This window comes from Rhincodon typus, chromosome 20, assembly GCF_021869965.1.
Source record: "Rhincodon typus isolate 14 chromosome 20, sRhiTyp1.1, whole genome shotgun sequence".
Classification (NCBI taxonomy): Eukaryota; Metazoa; Chordata; class Chondrichthyes; order Orectolobiformes; family Rhincodontidae; genus Rhincodon; species Rhincodon typus.
Window position 1 is genome coordinate 37,000,661 of NC_063351.1, and position 21,171 is coordinate 37,021,831.

At 38.0% G+C, this 21,171-nt stretch overlaps 1 protein-coding gene across 1 annotated transcript in view; it reads left to right on the top strand.

The window, feature by feature from the left end:
• Positions 1-21,171, top strand: part of LOC109911229 — a 205,032-nt gene that overhangs the window by 12,530 nt on the left and 171,331 nt on the right. The window contains exons 2-5 of the mRNA XM_048609079.1: positions 804-926; positions 4,747-4,905; positions 8,645-8,756; positions 19,651-19,701. Of these exons, the coding sequence (XP_048465036.1) occupies positions 854-926; positions 4,747-4,905; positions 8,645-8,756; positions 19,651-19,701 (395 nt within the window). The 5' untranslated portion in view covers positions 804-853. The remainder of the gene's footprint in view (positions 1-803; positions 927-4,746; positions 4,906-8,644; positions 8,757-19,650; positions 19,702-21,171) is intronic.

The window sequence follows — 21,171 nt, forward strand, 5'->3', positions numbered from 1 at the left end:
GTGTGTGTGTGTGTGTGTGTGTGTGTGTGTGTGTGTGTGTGTGTGTGGTTAGTTTTACAATGAGATTATAATCCTAACGAGTAGAGTTATATGTCGATGGTTCGTAATTGTTTACTTGCTGCTGGAATCTATTTACTTGTAATAAATAGCAATTTTTGTATGGAAACCTGGTCTGTACTTTCTGTCAATCCGGGTCTAAAATGCAGGTAAATTGGGGAATTTTGAAGATTTAATAAAAAAAAAGGTTAACCTTTATGATGGCTCTGGGAATAGCAGGGCTTGATTTTCAGCATGGTGCCCCTGTGAGGTGTAACATGGAAAAACAGTCAGTCAATAAGGCATAAATGATCTAGCCTTTATAAATACAGACATAGAATACATAAGCAAGGAAGTTATTGTGAACTTTTTTTGAACACTGATTCTACCTCAAGTGAAATATTGTGTTCAGGTCTGCACACCACATTTTAGAAAGGATGAGAAGGCGATGAGTGAGTGAACACCAGTGATTATCGAAGAGTTTCAGCAATGAATGATTTCAGTTACAGGCGTAGATTGAAGCTGACTCTATTGTACTTAAAGGAGAACAGCCAGAGAGGAGATTTTATAGAGGTTCTCAAAATGATGAAAGATAGTCATATCAGATCATAATGCAAGTGATTCCACTTTAGAAGGAGCTAAGGTGAAAAATTTGAGATTTTTATGGCCTTCGATGTGATCTGATTTAATATTGAAACAGTTTTAAGTAGAAGTGCCTTAAATACATAACATCTTGCATAATAATTTATCTTTTTCTTTTGTTTTAGTTGTACAATTGCAATTTCCTCAAAACTGAGTGACTGCTTCTTTGTTCACAATGGCATTCAAGAAAAAATCTCGAAATCTTGCACCATTGGATTCTAATGTCATACTTGGGACAATCTCACCAGGTAAGGAAAACTTTAAGGGAATCATATGCAGTCTTCAAAATAAAGATATCAGTTAGGTTTGTGGCATTTATTCCATTCTTCCTTTTTGTAATAACCCTTGGGTTCAATGGTGAGACATGAAATGACCAGTGTTCCTTGTTTTCAAAAATTCTAATTTGAATATCTGATGATACTGTGGTTTTAGGAGGTGCATTTTGTGCTTTTTTTGGAAGAGAGGTCTTAAGGCAGAGGTACTGAGCAGTCTGCCAAAGCCAATGTTTTTTTAAAAGTTCGAACAATAGAAGCAGCCTGAATGGGTGTGGTCAAGTTCCCACAAAACCAGGATTTTTAGTTTTCGGCAAGAGGTGAGCTTGACTGCGACAAGGAATTATTTTTCTTGTTACAATAGTTATAAGTTGTTTTTATCGTTGCTTCAGGGAAACCTAAACTCACATTAATTTTGCAATGGAAAAATAATATATGCAGCTCCTTTCATTGTATTTTGTTACCAATTTATAACCTTAACAGCACTTTTGTTGTAAATTACAGTTTTTAATGTATACTGCTAACTAGCTAGCTAGTAAGGCCATACATTTAAAAAAAAAATACGTGGGTGACCAGTTGATGATTCAGTAAATAAATCCGCTGCCAAGGCATGAATATACTATGTTCTCACATCATGGATGTTACTTATGTAAACATTTCAAAAAATGACATCCTCAACTTACTAAAAATGTAGGAGAAAGGGAAAAAAAAAGTTTGCTATGTTGATAGAACTGTTGTTTCTCCACAGTTCAAATGATCTCTGTTGTGTACTGATTACTTTCTTGCACACTAAGCAGCTCTATTTATAGTGTGGTGCTTTCACCAACTTGCAGGAGAAAGCAACTGCAAAGAAAAAGAATTACCTTATTCTGCCCAATTATCCAAGAGCCCTTTTACTCATTATCATGAATAAATATCAATGTTAATTAGAGCAAAATTGTAATGGGGAAAGAAGTGCTTTGCAAATATATTTTTGGTTACTGCGGTCTTCTCCAGCCCCGGAATGGGTGAATGAGAAAAAAGTCAGCAGCACATGAAAAGCAGTGTGTCCTTTTGCTGTTGATGACTTTTGTGGCTTCTTCCATCACAAACCTCCCTTTTTGTTTTGTTCTGCTGAGGTCAACAAGGTTTGATTTGAAGCTCCAATAGATAGTATACTTGCATACACTAATTCCAGTTAGAACGTGATGCTCACACTCATGATGTAGAATTGGTCAGTGTAGAATAATGTAACCTATAACATTAGTCTGACAGCATCATGATTTCAAGTTACCATTGACCAGAAACTGAACTGGACTTGTCATACAAATACTGTGGCGACCTGAGCAGGTCAGAAGCGAGAAATCTTGCATCAAATAACACGCTTCCTGACTGCCCAAATCCTGCCAGCATCTACAATGCACATGTCAGGAAAGTGATGGAATACTCCCCAATTTTCTGGATGAGTGCAGCTCCAACAACTCTCAAGAAGCATACAGCATTCAGGACAAAGCAGCCCACTTAATTGGCACCACATCCACAACATTCACTCCCGCTACCATCAATGCTCAGTAGCAGTAGCATATGCCAACTACAAGATGCCCTACACAAATTCACCAAAGACCCTTCGACAGCACTTTCCAAATCCACAATCACTTCCATCTAGAAGGAGAAGGGCAGCATGGGAACACCACCACCTGCAAGTTTCCCTGCCAAACCACTCATCTTTCTGACTTGGAAATATATTGCCATTCCTTTAGTATTACTGGGTCAAAATCCTGGAACTCCATCCCCAACAGCATTGTGAATGTGTGTACACCAAATGGACTGCAGCAATTCAAGAACCCAGTTCACCATCACCTTCGCAAAGACAACTATAAATGCTTGTCTAACCAGTGTTGCCCACATCCTGTGAGTGAATTTAAAAAAATGTTTGGAATGGAGAACCAGGATTTATGTGGTGTAAAAGCATGCAGTACAATACTAATCTATATAAGCTTAGCATAGTCACGTGAAATTCTTCTCTACCATCTTAATGGAGGTGTTATGTGCTAGACCAATAGTTTCTAGGTTTTTTTTACATTTGAATGTGAGGATATGTGCTGCAAATGACAATATTTATATGTTCACTTAATCAGCCTGTCTTGTCCTGGATGGACATTAAAGTCCTGAACCTGCTCAGCAGTTTAATAAGATTATGACTGATGTGATTGTAACCTCAAATCCATATTCCTGCTTATTCCCTGATAACCTTTCACCCTCTTGCTTAACGAGAACAGTCTATCTCTAGCATTTAAAAATATCCGAGGACTCTGCTTTGACTTCCTTTCAGGAAGAGAGATCTAAAGACCAACACCCTCTGAGAGAACTTTTTTTGCCTAATCTCTATCTTAAATGAGTGTCTGATTTTTTTTTTTTCTTTAATTCAATCACCTCTAGTTCTAGATTCTCCTATAAGATGAAACATCTTTTCACGTCTATCCTGTTGACACCCCTCAGGATTTTGTTTCAATCCCCTTACTCTTTTAAACTTAAGCAGAAATTTGACTTGTCTGTTCAACCTCTCTTCATAAGACAATCTGTCTATTCCACCTCTTAGTATAGTAAACCTACTCTGAATTGTCTCTGACACGTTTACATTCTCCCTTTTAAATAAAGGTGACCAATACTATGCACAATACTCCAGAATGCAGTTTCACCATACTGGGAGTTACAGGAGGCCTTGGCCTGTGTCCTGTAAAAGGGAACAGATGGTGTCTGCCAGGGTGGTTGACACTTTCCATAACTGATAGACATCAGAGGTAGCAGAATGCATGATTGATACCAAAGACCATATTTTAAAACAGAATTAAAACCAAGAACTGTAACTGAAGCATAACCTCCCATTTGTGATTCAAGCATGAATACTGTGATTCTAGCATGAATACATTCAGATCCCTATGTATCTCAGAATTCTGCAATTTCTGATCATTTTGGAGAATATGCTTCTTTTTCATTCTTCCAGCCAAAATTTACAATTTTATCGATTTTGGATATTAGACTCCATTTGCGAAAACTGTGCCCACTTATTAACCTATCCATTTCTTTTTGAAACTTCCTAATGTCCTCTTCACAAATTACTTTCCTATCTATCTTTGTCATCAGCAAATTTGGCAAATGTACCTTTCTGGAGAAGACCTGCAACCTTTAAGTCCACTAAACATCATAGAGGAGTTCAACTTTCTAAATATGTACGTATATTAAACTGTAAATGAAAGGAAATATAAATCCTGTGCTTACCGTTTTTGATTTGGATGAGAAACTCAGCTAATCTGGCAGCATCTGTGGAGAGTAAAACAGAGTTTATGTTTCGAATCCAGTGACCCTTGTTTCAGATTTCCAGCATCTGCAGTTCTTGGTTTTAATTCTGTTTTAAAATGTGGTCTTTGGTATCAATCATGCATTCTGCTACCTCTGATATCTATCAGTTATGGCAAGTGTCAACCACCCTGGCAGACACCATGTGTTCCCTTTTACAGGACACAGGCCAAGGCCTCCTGTAACTCCCAGTAAGTACCTTTTGGGGATCTTCAAATTAATTTGATTATTTTTGAAAAGAAACTTGTTGCTGCAGCTTTTTCAATTAATTTATTACATGTAAAGCACTTCAAAAAACTTTCTGAGCAATGTATTGATTAACTATGTAATGCATGTTTCTTTTCAGAAGATGCAATCCAATCCAAATGATCTTTCCAAATTGGATAACTTCACCTTGTCTGAATTTTATGGAGAGCACTGTTTCATTAAACACTTTTTTTTGTTTTCAAAATTTGAACAGCTAATCAGTACCTTGTACGTCTGATTGAGGATAAAAAGGAACTGTCTTTCAAAAAACCAACAGAGGAAAGAATGAACTTGGTGTTTCAGGTATTAGATGACCTCTTGCCACAGATGGGCATATTTACCAGAATACTGAAACTCAGAGATGAACTCTATGGTAAGAAGAAAGTTATCAGTATTCCCTTCCTACAATCATGCAAATGTTATTAGGTACAGGCAGTCAATCAGTAATGATCTATTTTCCACTTTAATAATGTGAAAATGTTGAGGATTATTTTGGCGAAAAGATGAAAATAGGCATTAAATTGATGGTGCTAAAAAGACATTACTCTTCAAAACTTTGGTTTTAGCAAGTTATTTTGGTAACAATTAGTGATTTCTAGAATTTGATCTTTCCTGAAGGTACTAAATCAGAGACGTGCACTCATGCAGACATTATTTCTTACGAAACAGCAGTATACGTGGATTCCGTACACCTGCTTCAACTGAAGATTTGGAGTGTGATGACTGATGCACAGCAACAGGTTTCAAAATGACAAGGATTGAATGAGGGTGCACATATTCTCAGATATGGCAGTGGAGGCTCTGGTGGAGGAGATCCAAAGCAGGCTGGGAGTCCTCTATCCACAAAGGAAAAGAACTCACCTTGTGTTTCTGTTCCCCTATCACTGTCTTCTGCACCAGCTTGTGCTGCTCTGGTCAGCTTCAATTCCTATTCTCTGCGAAACTAAGTAGGCAAGTGTCAAGATGCTGATAACTTGGTCTTTCTTTCTCTGGGTAATTCCTTTAAGATAGAGAAGCACAACACTTCCTCTTTTTAGATAAAGTCTGAGAAAATTTTCCAGAAAAGATCTGTTAAACAAACACCGAATGCAAGAGAAACTCAGGTCTGGGAGCATCTATGGAGAGAGAAACCGAGTTCATGTTTCAAGCCTGGTATGATTCGTCAGAAGTGAAAGGTTATGAATTTTTTTGTATATATACTTTTGGCACAGGTGGAGACCCAGTGCAATAGACCAAAGTATTGATGGTAGTAGAAAAACAGAAAAAGAGATCTAAAAATGTATGTAAATTCAGATGTGAAAGGGAGATAATGCATCTTCTCTACTAAGAGCAAAGTAAACTAGACAAAACAAGGCATAGCTGTGAGGGGCAAGGAGTGAGAGAGAGTGCAAAAGTAATGGAGAACGTACATAATGTGGTCAGTTTCTGAAGTTATAGAATCCAGTATTGAGACTTTATAAAGACCTAAGGTGAAAATGACGTAATGTTCCTCGAGGCCTAGGACAGAAATGTTTGAGAGTGAGGAAGATGGCTTATTAAAGTGACTAGGATATTCGGGTCATTCCAATAGACAGAGTGGAAGTGTTCCACAAAGTGGTCACCAAGTCTGCATTTCATTTTGCCAAAGTCAGGGAGCCCACATGTGAGCAGTAAATACAGTAGGTTAGATTGAAAGAAGTAATGGTAATTACACAGGGCAGCTGTCTCGTTAGAGAGATGACTGGTGGTGGTTTAACCTGACGATCACCACAATTCAGGTGAAGGAAAAGGTTGAGAAGGAGAGTCCTTCATTTAACCTCAGCTGGTGAGGGAATTGAACCCATGCTGTTGATATTATTCAGAACTACAAGTAGGATGATGCTTCACCTGGAAGATGTGTTTGGGGCCTTGGACAGTGAGAAGAGAGAAGGTAAACGGGTAAGCATGGCAAGATGTCATGGGGGAGTGAGGAAGTGTTAGCAGTGATGGAGGACCAAGGTATCACTGAGGGTAGGATTCTTGCAGAATGCTGACAGTGGAGGGGAGGGGAAGATATTTTTGGTAGTGGCATCCTTCTGAGGTGATTAAAATGATAGATGATGATTCTTTGAATGTAGAGAGAGTGGTAGAGTGGAAAGGAAGGACCGTGAGAACCCCATCGTTTTTCTGGAAGGTAGGAGAAGGGGTAAAGGCAGAAGTGCAGGAGATGAGTTGGGCACGGCTGAAGGCCCTGACAGTCACAATGTGGGGGGTGGGGGGGTGCGGTGGGATGTATCCTCTGTTGATGATAAAGGAGGTCATGTTGGAGGCACCCTGTTGGAAGCTGGCATCATTAGAACAGATGAGACTGCGAAACTGGAAGAGTGGAATGGAATTCTTGCAGGAAGCATGGTATCGGGTGTAGTTGAGGTAACTGTGGGAGCTGATTGGTTGTACTAGACATTGGTGGACAGTCTGGCCGCAGAAATGGAACAGTGAAGTCAAGGAAGGGAAGTCAGAGATGAGCCAGATGACAGTGACAGAAAAATGGAAATTGGGAAGTAATTGATAAATTTTTCAACTCCAGACAAGAGTTTAGTGTTGGTGAAAGCTTGGCACAGTTTCCCAGAAAGTCTTTTGTGATGTTTCAAAAGTCTTCTTTCAACTTTCTGCAGCAAGAATAAAAGCTTTAAACAGCGATTGAAACTTCCTGCAACAATTTGTAATTGTTGTAAGGAGAATGATATTTCAGGAAAATGACATGCAGTCTCAATGAATACCAGCTGTTGATTTAAATGTCAGTCAGCTTTTTATGATCCTCTGGGTGGAAGTTACTTTTGCCAGTCTGAGTCTAAGATGGTCTCCAGTACAAAATGTGGCTAAAGAAGCATTTAAGGTTAAGACTGATTTTGCCCATTTTGAAGACTCTTCACTGACAACTGAAGCAATTTGTATTTAGTCAGCACCTGACAGGAACAAGAGTGAGAGGTGTATTAAATTAATTTAACTGATTTTCTTTCTGTCCATAACAGGGTTGGTTTTTAATTTATTTGCCTTGCTTTTTAAGAAAGGAAAGGAAAATGCGAAGTGATTTGTTTCCCTCAAACCCTGTTTGTGAAATCCAATTTAAAAATGACCCAATTCAAATTATTTAGAGTTAAAACAAAGTAGTGTTTATTAATGCATTCAATACATGGGGAGTGACATGCAGTACACATCACAAACATTTGCATCCAAGAAAGAAAGGGGAATAAAGGAGAGAACTTACAAATTGCATATTAATTATTCACATGAATCCGAGAGTCCAGTGAGTCAGCTTCCAGTGGTCGTACATTTGAAGAGATTGTGCACAGAGGTCCTTATTGTAGCGCCTCTGCAGTCTAATTTTCGCTGAAAAGGGCAGCAGTTGTAACTGTGGAATTGGTTCACTTCGCAGATGAAATCTCGGATTCCTTCCAAAAATCAGACTTTTCAAAGTAAGTGAGGTCAGAGGCAATTGTGAACTAAACCTGGAGCTGCTATCTACATTCTGTTCTGGTGTTACAAGCAGAATAAGGAAAGAAGTCAATAATTGTATAATTAAAGGTGAATCAAACAAACCAGTAGTTTCCCTCAGTATGAATTATCTCAGCCATTCAGTAGCTGGGTGAGCTTGATTTTGCTGTTCTGATTGTATTTGTAGCAGATAACTATGAAAGCTGTTCATGCCATCTCAATAATTTCCTTTCCAGAAGTTGCTGAGGTAGACATCGTTCATTTTGTTTGACTGGAATGCTCATATGGATGAATGTTTGACATTCTAAAGATGAGTTAGTTTTTGTCCTCGTAATTGCTAGAAATGTCTAGGAACAGTCAACTTACTCATTCTGTTTTATAGCAGCTATCTTTTTTGGGCTCTATAACATTTTATTATTTTATAAAAGCCACTAAATATATATAATGATATGTATTAAATTTGATTTTCAATCTTATTCATGGAAGTGCCATTTGGAGAGATTCATCTCCAATATATTTTAGACTACACTTTGATGTGCTTAAGTTCTTGATATTTACATATTTAGTTGAATGACCACATTAATTTTTCACTGAAAAATGTCAGGTTAAACTTGCTCAGTAGCAGATTTTCAAAAATGTTTTAATGTGATGTCTTGCAGCTGGAATATATAGTACCAAAATTACTGGGAGTTCAGCACTAGAATCCAGAATGGCTGCTGCAATCACACGAGCACCTTACTTCAGCTTGTTTCATCAATTACAGGAAAAAAGGTTAGTGATAATAGAATTATGAACCTGTTTCATGCATGTTACAGGTTAGATGACATGGAAAATTATTTCATTAACAAAGATGATAATGATTTAGCTGTAATTCTCAAAGAGTATTTCTACTGTCAATGAAGTACAAAAGCACTAAAAATAGCTGTTAACTGCTATTAGAAAAATGAAACTATGTTGGCCATAAAATGTTAGTCTTTATTTTTCTTAACAGAGAATAAATATTCTTTTGTTACTCTTGACCAATGTGGCTGGAATGTACTCTGGTTTAGATGTTGTGATACACTCTTAAAAACAGTTTTGATCAATGTTTCCAGTTTATTTTCAACAGGTGGTTTAGTTGAGATGGTTTGACTAGGTTCACTTGGTACTAGCAACATAGTGTTTTCAGCATGACGTAGTTGCCAAGTTCAACATTTTTATGAAAATATAGACTTAAAGAATGAACAGAGTTCTCTCTGCAGCACATATCATTTGGTGATTTGTGATAGTCAATTCATTTCTGAGCAAATTTTAAATCCTGTTTAATCTTCATATATCTTTAGCTTTTTTGGTTAAGTTCACTGCCTAACTCTCTGACGCAAGTTGAATGTTGGATGTCACATTTTTTTTATGCTCATGCCAATTGATGGACATGATCTGTTTCCAGACACCACTTTAGTGTGATTGTGCCATTGTAGAAGAGTGCTTCACTCCATTCATCTTATCTGATTGTATTGTAAACTGAAGATGTGAAAGGATTGTAAAGTGATTTATCAGAACTTGAAATACACAGGGGCAGCGGACAGATTTCCTCCAATCAGAAATTCTGTCTTTCTTGTGCTTCTACGATCTCTGGTTCTTTCTCTCCCACTCTTGCTGCTCCTGAGGAGAACACATCTGTGGTTGATTGGGGAGGAGCAACAAGGAAGGGAAGTAGGAAATCTGTGATTGGAGGAGGTATTCTGGTTGGTCCTGGGCAAGAGGAGGATTTCAAAAAATCTGAGCTGGCCTGTGGGAGCCCTCATTCGGCCCACTTAAACAAAGTGCGTGCACATTTGGGCGGAACAGAAGTTGCAGCTGGCCGGAGGTTGTAGGAGGGCTTGGGGTGTTCTGGACTCAAACTGCAACCATGGAAATAGGGGACATATGGAGGTGCTGGCTATCGTGGCATCATTCCTCTAATGTTGCTTTATTTTTACACTCAAGATTTGAGAAAATGCACTATTTTGATTTATCACTTACTTCTCCTTAAGTCTTTTTTAAATTTAAAAATCACATTTTTAAAATAAAGTTATTTTTAAAAATAATCATATTTTGCTTTCTGGTAGTTTTTTCAGTTGTGCATGACCAAGTATTAAGGTGCCTGTCAAATATGAAGAAACAGTAAGTTTTGACATGCTACTTAACAACCCATCACAGAATGTTTGCATGTGGGTTAAGTGGCAGTTGTGGATCCCACGTCTGCTGAGGGAGTGGGAGGCAAGCAACTGGGAAGAGGAACACGAGTGTCTGGAGTTTGAGAGATTTATTTATAACAAATAAAAACATCCTATTTATGGATTCCAAGTTAAAAGTTTTAATTTACACTATGTACCATATTTGGCAATTGTGCCATATTATTCCAAAGATGAAAATCCTATCAAAATTCAACTGAAGTTCACGAGGTAACATTACTACATGATTGCAGCATGTAATGAGAGTTAGTGAGAATTAAATAGGAGACCCTGAGAGACAAGAGGTAGACACCAAAAATCAAAAAGTAGCCCTCAAATCTCTTGAAGAACCCTTGCAAAAAAAATTGACCTGATGTGTTTTATTTAGTCAGGCAGATTTCTTCTGCTTTTGGTTATTCAGTACTTGAACTCAGTGGTAATACTGTTAAAAGTTTGGTTGTATGAATAAGTTTGAAAGAGGGGTCATTTTAATTTTGCGGCCTTAGATGTTAACACATGCATGTTTTGATTAAGTTTTGGTGTCTGTTTTCTGTTGATGTATCAGTTGATCTTGGTGTTATTTCTAAGCACAAGCGGAACCATTGTTTCAGAGCATGCATATGCATTTTAATGAATCTGGGACTATGTTTCTGAGAAATATGTTGCATAATATATATGGTATAAATTTCTATGATATCAGAAAGATACTGGTGTTAGTGACCAGGAAACAAAAAAACTTAAAAATGTTGATACTCTTTAACAAAAGTGAACTGTTTCAAGGGAGTATCACTTGTGAGGCTTATTAGTAGTGAATTGTTCTGTCTAAAGGGAGTGTTCCAAGAAACTGACTAGTTAATAGGATTGCCTCAGGGAGTGCCCACCCTATTTAATGCAACATATATAACAACTTGTATTTATACAAGTCCTTTTTAATGTAAGAAAACCTCCCAAAGGGGCTTCACGGGATGAGCATAATCAGATAATAATTGGCATGTAGCTAAAGAAGAAGGCGTGACTAAACATTTGATCAAAGTAGTAAGTTCTAAGAACGTCCTTAAGTGAGGAGAGCGAGTAGGAGAAGTGGAAAGATTTAGTGATTAAAACACGAGTGTATACATTCTCAATAAGAAAAACGCAATCAAAAACTCCAGCCGATAGAACATAACCTGTATGTGATACAATTCATAAAAAAATCACGTCTGGGATAATGATCCTATTGGCTGTTCTTCATAAATAATAAATTTACTTGATTTGTTTCTTATTTCACCAGCGTCCTGTTGCTGCAAGCTGTTTCTTTGTTTGGCTGCTGTAGTGCTGATATATATACAATTCTTTCTCCCAGCCTTAATGTTAGCATCCAGCTGTTGGTATTAATTCACTGACCTTGGTGTCTATCCTGCTGAGCTGGGGAAGTTCTACCCTGGGTGGCTGTCTCAGTCACTGAGGTACAGCCAGTGTTCCACATTTATTTTCTACCTGCCAAAGGAGACTTGAAATCCTAGAAGATTGAGCCAGGTCTTGTCAGTGACAGGAATATACTCTCTGAGAATAAGAGCAAAACTTGCACCTTTTTTGGCCAACTGAAGAATATTTTAACTTCTTTGTGTTTAAGTAATATAAAGGTGTAGGCTCTCTGACTAGCAAATTTTTCCTCCTTCCATTTGGGGTGTAAGACAGATCTTGCTTATTGGTTTCTTAACAATTTAACAGGAGCTTAGCTCCTGTAGGATGAAGTTGTCCTACAAGTTTTTCTGCATCTGTGAGGGGCTGTTTAGTGTTTTGTGGGCTAGATCTTTCAAGAACTGGTAAAACCTGCCAAATGAGGACAGGAACGTTCAAATATCAGTTGAAACTGAAATGTTTTTGAGCTTGTGACCTTTTGAGGTGGGGGACCCAAACTGCTTGCAGGTTGGCCAAGGGCCCATATGAATTTTAAGGAGTTATTTGTGAGGAAAGGATTAAAGAAAGTGTTAAATAAAGTTTAATCTCCAATTCAAACTTCTGACAGCAAGGCTTTTAAATTCTGACAGGTTTTGGGATCCTCCATATTGAGCTATATTATATTGTCACTTGAAAGGTCTAGATTTCCAAATACCTCAATTATATTTTCACATTCATGGTTCTGCTGATATGCTGAATGAACACAATTTAAATCTCAGCTATGAACCTCTTATTAACTACACATAACAATATGAAATTGTTCATGTGAAGAGTGGATCAACACATACAGTTCATGAAAATTCATGATTTTTCTTTCTTTAAATGTTATATTTCAATGAGGGATTTATTAACACTTTAAAAAATACCCTGCTATGCAGCCACATTGCACTATTTATGGAAAGGGTGGATTGAATAAATGGGAAGGACAGGACTTGAGCAAAATCATCTGTACTGGGTGAATACCCAGTCTCTACTTGGTTTCTCTAGCTATGCTTAATATTGCTGGCCCAATTCAGCTTCTGGTTAATAGAGACATTCAGGATTTTGTTGGTGGGCAAATCAGCAATGGTTATCATTTGAGGTCAAAAGAAGATGGATGGACTTCCTCGTATTTCTGGTGGACTTGCTAGAATTTCAATAATATGAGGTAGCTTTCATATCAATTAGCCTAAGTTTGAACGTTATCTAGGTGCTGCTGCTAACAAATGCTGCTTTATTATGGGAGAAACAGTGGAACAGGAGTAAGCTATTCAGCCCATCAAACCAGTCCCAGCATTCTAGATCATGACTGATCATCTCTTCAATGCCACTTTCTCACACTACTATCTCTATTTCCCTTAATGACATCAGTTCCAGAAACTTATCAATTTCTGTCTAGAACCTGCTTATTCATTGAGCTTCCACAGACTTTTGGGGTAGAGAATTCCAAAGATTCACCACCCTCTGAGTGAAGAAATGCTTTCTCGTCATCTTAAATGGCCTTTCCTATATCTTGAGCTTTAAACCCCCTGGTCCCAGCATCACCAGCTAGGGGAAACATCCTATTTACATCCACCCTGTCACACCATGTAATAATTTTCCAAATTTCAATAAGGTCACCCCTCATTCTTCTAAACTCTGAGGAAACAAAGTCTCTATTCTCTAATCTCTCCTTGTAAAACAGTCCTGCCATCCCAGGGATTAATGTGGTGAACCTCTGTTGCACTCCCTGTAAGGCAAGTATATCCTCACTTAGATAAGGAAACCAAAAATTTATACAAAACTCCAAATGAAGTCTCACCAAAGTTCTTAACAACTGCAGCAAGTTTTGCACTCAAATTTCCAAGAAATAAATGCCAATATACTGTTTGTCTTTCTGATTACTTGCTGCACCTGCGTACTATTGTTTAAAAGCTCATGGTCAAGGACATCAGTTCCTTTTGCATACTCATTTCCCGATTTGTCATTTTAAGAAATATTCAACCTCTTCTCTGCAAAGTTAATAACTTCACATTTATTTACTTTATATTCCATTTTCCATGATCTATCCCATTCACCAAGGCTGTCCAGGTCCTCCTGAAACTTTGTTGAATCTTTTTCACAATATGGCTGCTTGCTTCTTTTGGCTTCCATCCTACCTGAATTCCTCAACATTTATGGGCTCAATCTATGGATAATTACTGCCTGCACCCCCAGACCACAGTTGTCACTGGACAAACAGGATCCTCACCACATCATCATTGCAGATCTCTGACTCACTTATAATACAGTTCACCCCTTTAGTCTGCATTTTGGAGCTTTCATTCTAATGGTGCTGGCAGGCTGCTTTGTGTATGGGGCAGGTAGTCATCTTATGCATTGGAGTAGGTGCCCTCATTCAGAACTTACAGGTTTATACTACTCCTGTCTTATCTCGCGTTTCAGCGCAGACTCAAAACTAGTAGTGACAAGCCAAGAGGGTGGACAGGTTGCTGTACAGCACCATGGGACATCAGTTGCACACCGACACCATGTGCCAGCAATTTCTGTGGAAAACACACTGTGTGTGCTTCAACCAAATGGCCATGACCCAAACTCGAAGAGTTATAATGACTCAGGAAGTCTGAACTGGAAACGAACATGGTTTATTGTTGAGCATCAAAATAGATCCATTACCCGTGGTGTACATAGACTTGTCCCAGTCTGGGACAGACAGTTCTGCAGACCCATCTCTGGGTCTGCTTTATTTAATATCCATAAGTTTTATCACACACAACTGAAATGGCTTTTTATGGCATTACCCAATTGCCGTGGTGTTTTTTTCCCTTCTATTAACTACCACCAGTAAATCACCTGTGTGACCAATTGGACACTGTACATGCAAAACCCGAAAAGGGCAATGCAAACCATCAAAGATGAGGGGAAAAAGGGTAGGGGCCCAATCAGAATGGGTTTGGAGGCGGAGATACAGCACTGTGCCCTCTATGGTGCCCATTTCTTTCTAAAGACATTGAGTATTGGTGGACAGAGTGTGCACCTTCTCCAAGGACACCTGTGTATGAGCATAGCTGTGGAAGAAGGTAAGACAGTTGATAGATATAACTCTCTCTCCACAGCCCACTGCCTGGACCTGTTTATAGCCAACTTGGCCAGGCTCACGAACAGACCCATGAGAAAGTCCTCTGACTTGCCCATACCCCTCCACACCGGTTGCCCAAAGATCAGGAGTGTGGGGCTGAGGTGCAACACAAAGCACAACAAAAGACTTTCTAAGTAACTAAAAAGTGGTCTAATCACTAACAACCAATCTATACATGATCCACAGACTGCACGTTGTGTCACAAGCCAGACAGGCTTATTTGACGCCTGGTTCCAACAGATCAGAGTTGTGTGAAGTGATCAGTCATTGCTTGTAAACATTTTGTTGGTTGAAATGCAAGCCTCAAAAATACCAGGTGCTAATGCAGCTTTTTTGTTTGTTCTTTCTTCACTTTTGCTGGTAGTTAATGAAGATTAACATTCTCTCCTATTTGAAGGCTTTTCGGCATATGATACTCATACATTACAAAATTACAAGATATCATGCTTGTCTGGCCATTGGAGAAAGAATTACACTCTTCAGAGAGGGTTTTTAACATGGAATAGCACTGAGGACAGGTAGCCTCAGTAGCTTGACAGTGAGTTAATCAGGCAGATGATGATGTAAAGTAAAATTACCTTTATGAACGTGAGATTCTATTTGCATTGAAATGTCCCCTTTCCCTCCCTGCGTGTATTGTGAAATCCCAGTGAGAGGAGTGTCATTGAGGTCTGCTGTATACGTAATGAGGAGAGGTGCAGCGAATTGTGTGAAATAACATGATAGAACTCATTAAGTGAAACCTTCCATGATGTTCCCCGAAATTGACGCTGAGCCAATTTTTAGTAAGATTCTACTCAATAAAGTACCAAAGGAGGCCATTTTACCTCTCCTTCTGGTACTTTTACCAAAGACTTTCAATCAATAAAGGTCAATTGAACAATTCTCGTGAATTTCTCCTTAACCTTCTCTCCTTAAAGGAACATTATTCCAACTTCTCTCTCCTCAGTCCCTATTAGCTAGTTTGGAGATTTGGAGGTTTATGAACACAGATCTTTGAAGACAATTCTCCTATTTCCTATTGGCACAGCCTTCACATCCTTTTTAAAGTGTGATGTTCAAAATAGGATACAAAATTCCAACTGAGGCTTAATTAGTGATCTATAAGTAATTAGCTTAACTTAATTGCTTTCAATGGTTCTTTCTGTAACAGCGTATTAACTTCTCCTTTTCAGGCATTTCTAACACATTGGTATTGTCCCTATTGTTGAGTCAAAGAGTATTGGTTCCACTCTGAACTGCTTGGGGTATGTCCTAACATGCCTGAACAGGTTGATTAAAAATTATTTTTAGGGTCACTACAGCTGTCCCTGAAGACTTTATCTCTGAGCCAGAAGGTCTGGATTCAAGTCTCACCTGGAGACTGGAGGTGTATCAAAACATGTCTGCATACGTTGATGTTAAAAAAAGACTAATAGCTTCTCCTGCCATCTTCAAAGACTTGTTTTCAGAAACTTCCAATATCTCTGTTCCTGCATCCATTTCAAAATTGTACCATTAAGCTTATAAAATCTATAATGTCTGTCCTTGCCACATTTACAAAATGCATTACTTCTCTTTTCTCTATGTTAAATTTTGTCTACCAGCAACATGCCTATTTCATCTCTCTATGTTCTCCTGATCTGCTGCTATCTTCCTGACTCATATGCACAAGAGTAGGCCATTAGCCACACAAACCTTTTTGTGCCTTTCAATTAGATCATGGTAATTTGTGACCCAAATCTTTCCTTTGCTAATGTGCCTTAAAAATTTTGGTTACAGAAAATCTCTCCCTCTCAGTTGGTCAAAATTCACAATTGAAGCTAGGTCAATTGTTATTTGCATAGAGAGTTTCAAACTCGAAGAGTTAAGAAGTATTATAGAATTTAATGCTCGACAGGTCTAGTTTTAATTTTTAGGCTGTGCTGAACAAGAATCATTATTTACTACAAGTATTTAGACCACAAACAGTTGTAAACCATCGGCATTGAATTGAAACTTTAATCCCCTTTGAAACTATTCCTTACACATGCACAAACAGCCAAGGTAAAATAGATTATGGGAGAGGGTAAAATTTTTGGAAAATAGTCCAGTAGCTTTTATTCCCAGTTACTGTTATTGAGATGATCTTTATGACTCTTTAGAACTCAATGAATGACAGGACACTAGGAAACTCAGGAACAGTGGGATCTTGGGGTGCTTGTCCACAGATCCCTAAAGGTGGCAGGACAGGTTAATAGGATAACATTTGAGATGCTTCCCATTATCAGTCACGGTATTGTTCATTAGAATGGGGAGGTTATGTTGGACCTGTATGAAATTTTGGTTTAGGCCACAGCTGGAGCACTGTGTGCAGTTCTGATCACCACAGTATAGGAAGGATGTGATTGTACTGGAGGGAATGCAGATAGGATTCACCAGGTTGATGGAGCATTTTAGCTATGAAGAGAGGCTAGATAGGCTCAGGTTTTTTTCTTTAGGGCAGAGAAGGCTGATGGAGGACCTGATCCAGGTGTATAAGATTATAAGGGACATAGACAGGGTGGAGAGAAAGTATCTGTTTCCCTTAGTTGAAGGGTCAATAATGAGGGGTGTAATTTTAGGTGAAGGGCAAGAGGTTTAGAGGAGACTTGAGGAAACATTTTTTCATCCGACAAGTGATGGGATTGTGGAATGCAATCTGGAATCTGGAATGGTAGTAGAGGCAGGAAGCCTCATAACCTTTAAAACGTATGTGGATGAATAATTAAAATGTCAATATTCATGGCTATAAGTTAAGGATGTGCAAGTGGAATTAGTGTGGATAAGTCGGTGCAGACTTGATGGGCCAGAGGGCTACTTCTGCACTGTATGCCTCTATAACCCTTTTGTCCAGCATTTTGCTTCAGTCATCTTTCTCTGGTTGCTTCTGCCAGTTAGTGAGAGACAAAAGGTGGCTGATTCACTTGTAAGAAGTCTCTGATTTATCAGTTAAAAGTCATAGCTTACAGCAACTGTTGCAGAAACAAAATTATTTTTCTCTGGTTTGCAGTGAATTCTGACTGCAGAGAACAGAGACACCGCTCTTGAGCTGAGGAAGAATTGAACTTTTCTCAGTCTGTCTCTTTAATTTGTTCCCAGCTCCAAACTGTTTAGTTACTGGAGAACCTATCACACATTTGTTGGCAGGCATAGATAAATTGCCACGAGTGTGTAGACCAATCAACTACTTGTTGCCAGCAAAAGATACATCTGAACACCCCTTCAGCTCCAAATTGTCTGCAACTCAAAATTCAGTCACTGCTTGTTAAAGCAATTGTTTATGATTCTTGCAATGGGTTTCATGTTGTCACTTCAAAACTGCACCCACTCTTGCAAATACTTTCTTTTTAAACAAAGCAACTCTTTCTCATTTCAGTCCACAGTTGTTTTTTTAAAAACACATTACAAAGTTAAAAAAACACTTTTCTTACAAGTTGTACTTGTAACAAGGCATTACAGACCACATCTCTACCTCTTGTTGAGAAGCACTCTACTTATATGTAGCTAACAGTTTAGAAAAGTACATGCCAACTACATCAGTTTGGATGATATATAGGTTTGAAAGTTCATTATAGCCTTTTGGCTTAAAGGATTATGCTTCTTTGGATCCCAAACTACTTGAAACTGGAGTATTTGAATAGCTAACACATTTATCTGTTTGCACTTTGTGGATAACAGGCATCATTGTGTAGCATTAGGACTAAGCAGAGCCTGTTCTTTTTATACTCTGAAGTACAAAGGATTTTTGTTTTGGGAGACTGGGTGGTGCAATGATTTTAAATGATATCCTCTCACTGTTGAAATAGTACTTCTGTTGTATGTTCTCACAATTGGGAAAAGAAAAACCTTTTTCTCTGTTGTAAAGAGGTTCAATTAATTTAGTATATGCAATCTTAATATTGTTCCAATAGATATGATCCATTGTATAAAAGATGTCTAGAAGGGTAATAATTTGCATGAGGTTGACCATTTGACTTTAAACTCTGTGTGATAGTTATCTTTAAAATGGAGATAACACAGACTGGAATATGGCTGAAAAGGTTGCTGCAGAGGGCGATCTATTCTGCCTTCTTACCCCCATGTGTCTTGGATGTGCTGGCAGCAGGTTGAAACAGTAGATGGTGCCCATTTTACTGCAGATCAAATCATTCTATTAACCTATTAACCTAAAAAGGAACTTGAGTTTTCTACAGCTGAAGTGCCTAATTGCCCATAAATGTTCTATTAGTGTGATTTGGGTTTTTTAATATAAATATTTTGAGCAAACGTCTATTTAAACTAATACCATTGATCTGTTAATATTCTGACTTTTTACAGTTAATGTTTTTCTTTATTCATTCACGGGATGAGGGCATCGCTGGCTAAGCGGTATTTATTGCCCAGAGGGCAGTTAAGAGTCAACCATATTGCTGTGGGTCTGGAGTAATGTGTAGGCCAGACCAGGTAAGGATGGCAGCTTTCTTCCCAAAAGGATATTAGTGAACCAGATGTGTTTTTTGCACAATCGACAATGGATTCACAACCATCATTAGACTCTTAATTCCAGATATTTATTGAATTCAGATTCCACCATCTGCCGTGGCGGGATTCAAACCCAGGTCCCCAGATCACTATCTGGGTGTCTGGATTAACAGTCCAGTGAGAATGCCACTAGGCCATCGCCTCCCCTTCATGTAAAATCAGATAACAAGTTTTTGACTTGTCGTTTGAAATCCGTGGACATTAATACCCAATGATTGTTAGAGATGGAGAAAAACAATAACAATTACACACTTTAGCAGAGAGGACCAGCAATTGTTTTACATTATTCGTCACATACTGTGCATTTCAAGAATTAAATTGGCCATGTACATACTGAAACTTTTAATGTGCTAATGATACAATTGTTTATTAAAATTAATGCAAATCTTAATGCAAAATAATTTCTTGTTTGCAGAAATGAAAAGGCACAGGACGTCTGCACCGAATTGAAAAATTTAAGAGAAATGTAAGTATACATTTCTGTACTTAACTGTTTAATCACTTCAAACTTTCCAATGAACAAAGGTTTGGTAGGGAAGCTGATCGGTTTTTCTGAAGGATACTTCAATTTATGAGCATGATGTTTGATAGTCAAGGTAAGGCTTGATCAAAATGCCAATTTGTTGTTAAAAGATCCATTGTTGCCTTCTCTTAAGGTGACAATTTTGAAAAGATTAGTCTCCTTTTGTGTTTCTCTCTTTTTTAAAACCTTAAACTGCTTTTCATGATTTATGAGCTGAATGAGGAGGCAGCAGATCATTTTGATTGTAAGCTTATACAGGTCTTTCAAAATCAAAATCCAGCATGATGTGATCTGAAACATTGCTCAAACTTGAACATCGTTGTGATCATGTCAGGTTGCTCAATTCTATGAGGAATAACAGTGCAAAATAGAAATGTGATTGTCATTGCATTGTTTATATGACTGTATTCCAGTTATTTTAACTGTTTTATTACTCAGCAGCCAGCAGGGGTTAAGAATGCAATCTATGATAATTGCATACCTTTGTTCCTAACGACTGGAAAGGTAACACAATAGTAATAAATACTTCTCCGTCTAATCTTTCTTTGAAACTGTTCTGAGGAAGGGTCACTGGACCTGAAACATTAACTGATTTTTTTTTTCCACAGATGCTGCCGGACCTGCTGAAAAAGTTCAGCAACTTATTTTTAATCTTTCTTTGACATTGTTATTATCATTATATTGCAGAACTCATCAAAGTTAAAAATCAATACCCATCTAACTTCTTTATAACCCTTTTGCAGTAAGCTTTTAGAGCTGTTCAACTGGCTAACAGTCAACTACATAAAAGTAGTTTTCTTTTTTACCATGTTAACGAATGTGTTAATATTCTGGTCATTTATGCCATATATTATCAAATTCTGCAAAAGCTTTAAAATGAAATTCTTTAACTTGAATCATTACAGAGTTATTTCTCGTGATGATTCCACTTCAAAAATGAACACATTTCTTAACTCCCAGCATTATGATGTCAGGATGATTAATTTCATGATATACTGTGTGTACATTTTTAAGAAGGCTTGTTTCATTACATAATGAAATATTTCCCTATAACAAGAATATGATGAATATGTTTCAATATGAAATGGGAGTTTGATAACCTGCAAAATTAAATGTTTCAAATTCTACAGTTATATAATTGTTGCCCTCTTCCCTTTGTAAACTAGTAGCAGTTAAAACTGTTCCACTCCATTATCATATTTGACTTTAAACAAAAATTTAGTGGATACAACATGAGAAAGAATGAATAAAGCCATGATAAAATAGCTACAGAGATAGTAGGAACTGCAGATGCTGGAGAATCCGAGACAACAAGGTGCAGGGCTGGATGAACACAGCAGGCCAAGCAGCATCATAGGAGCAGAGAGGCTGACGTTTCGGGCCTAGACCCTTCATCAGAAAAGGGTCTAGGCC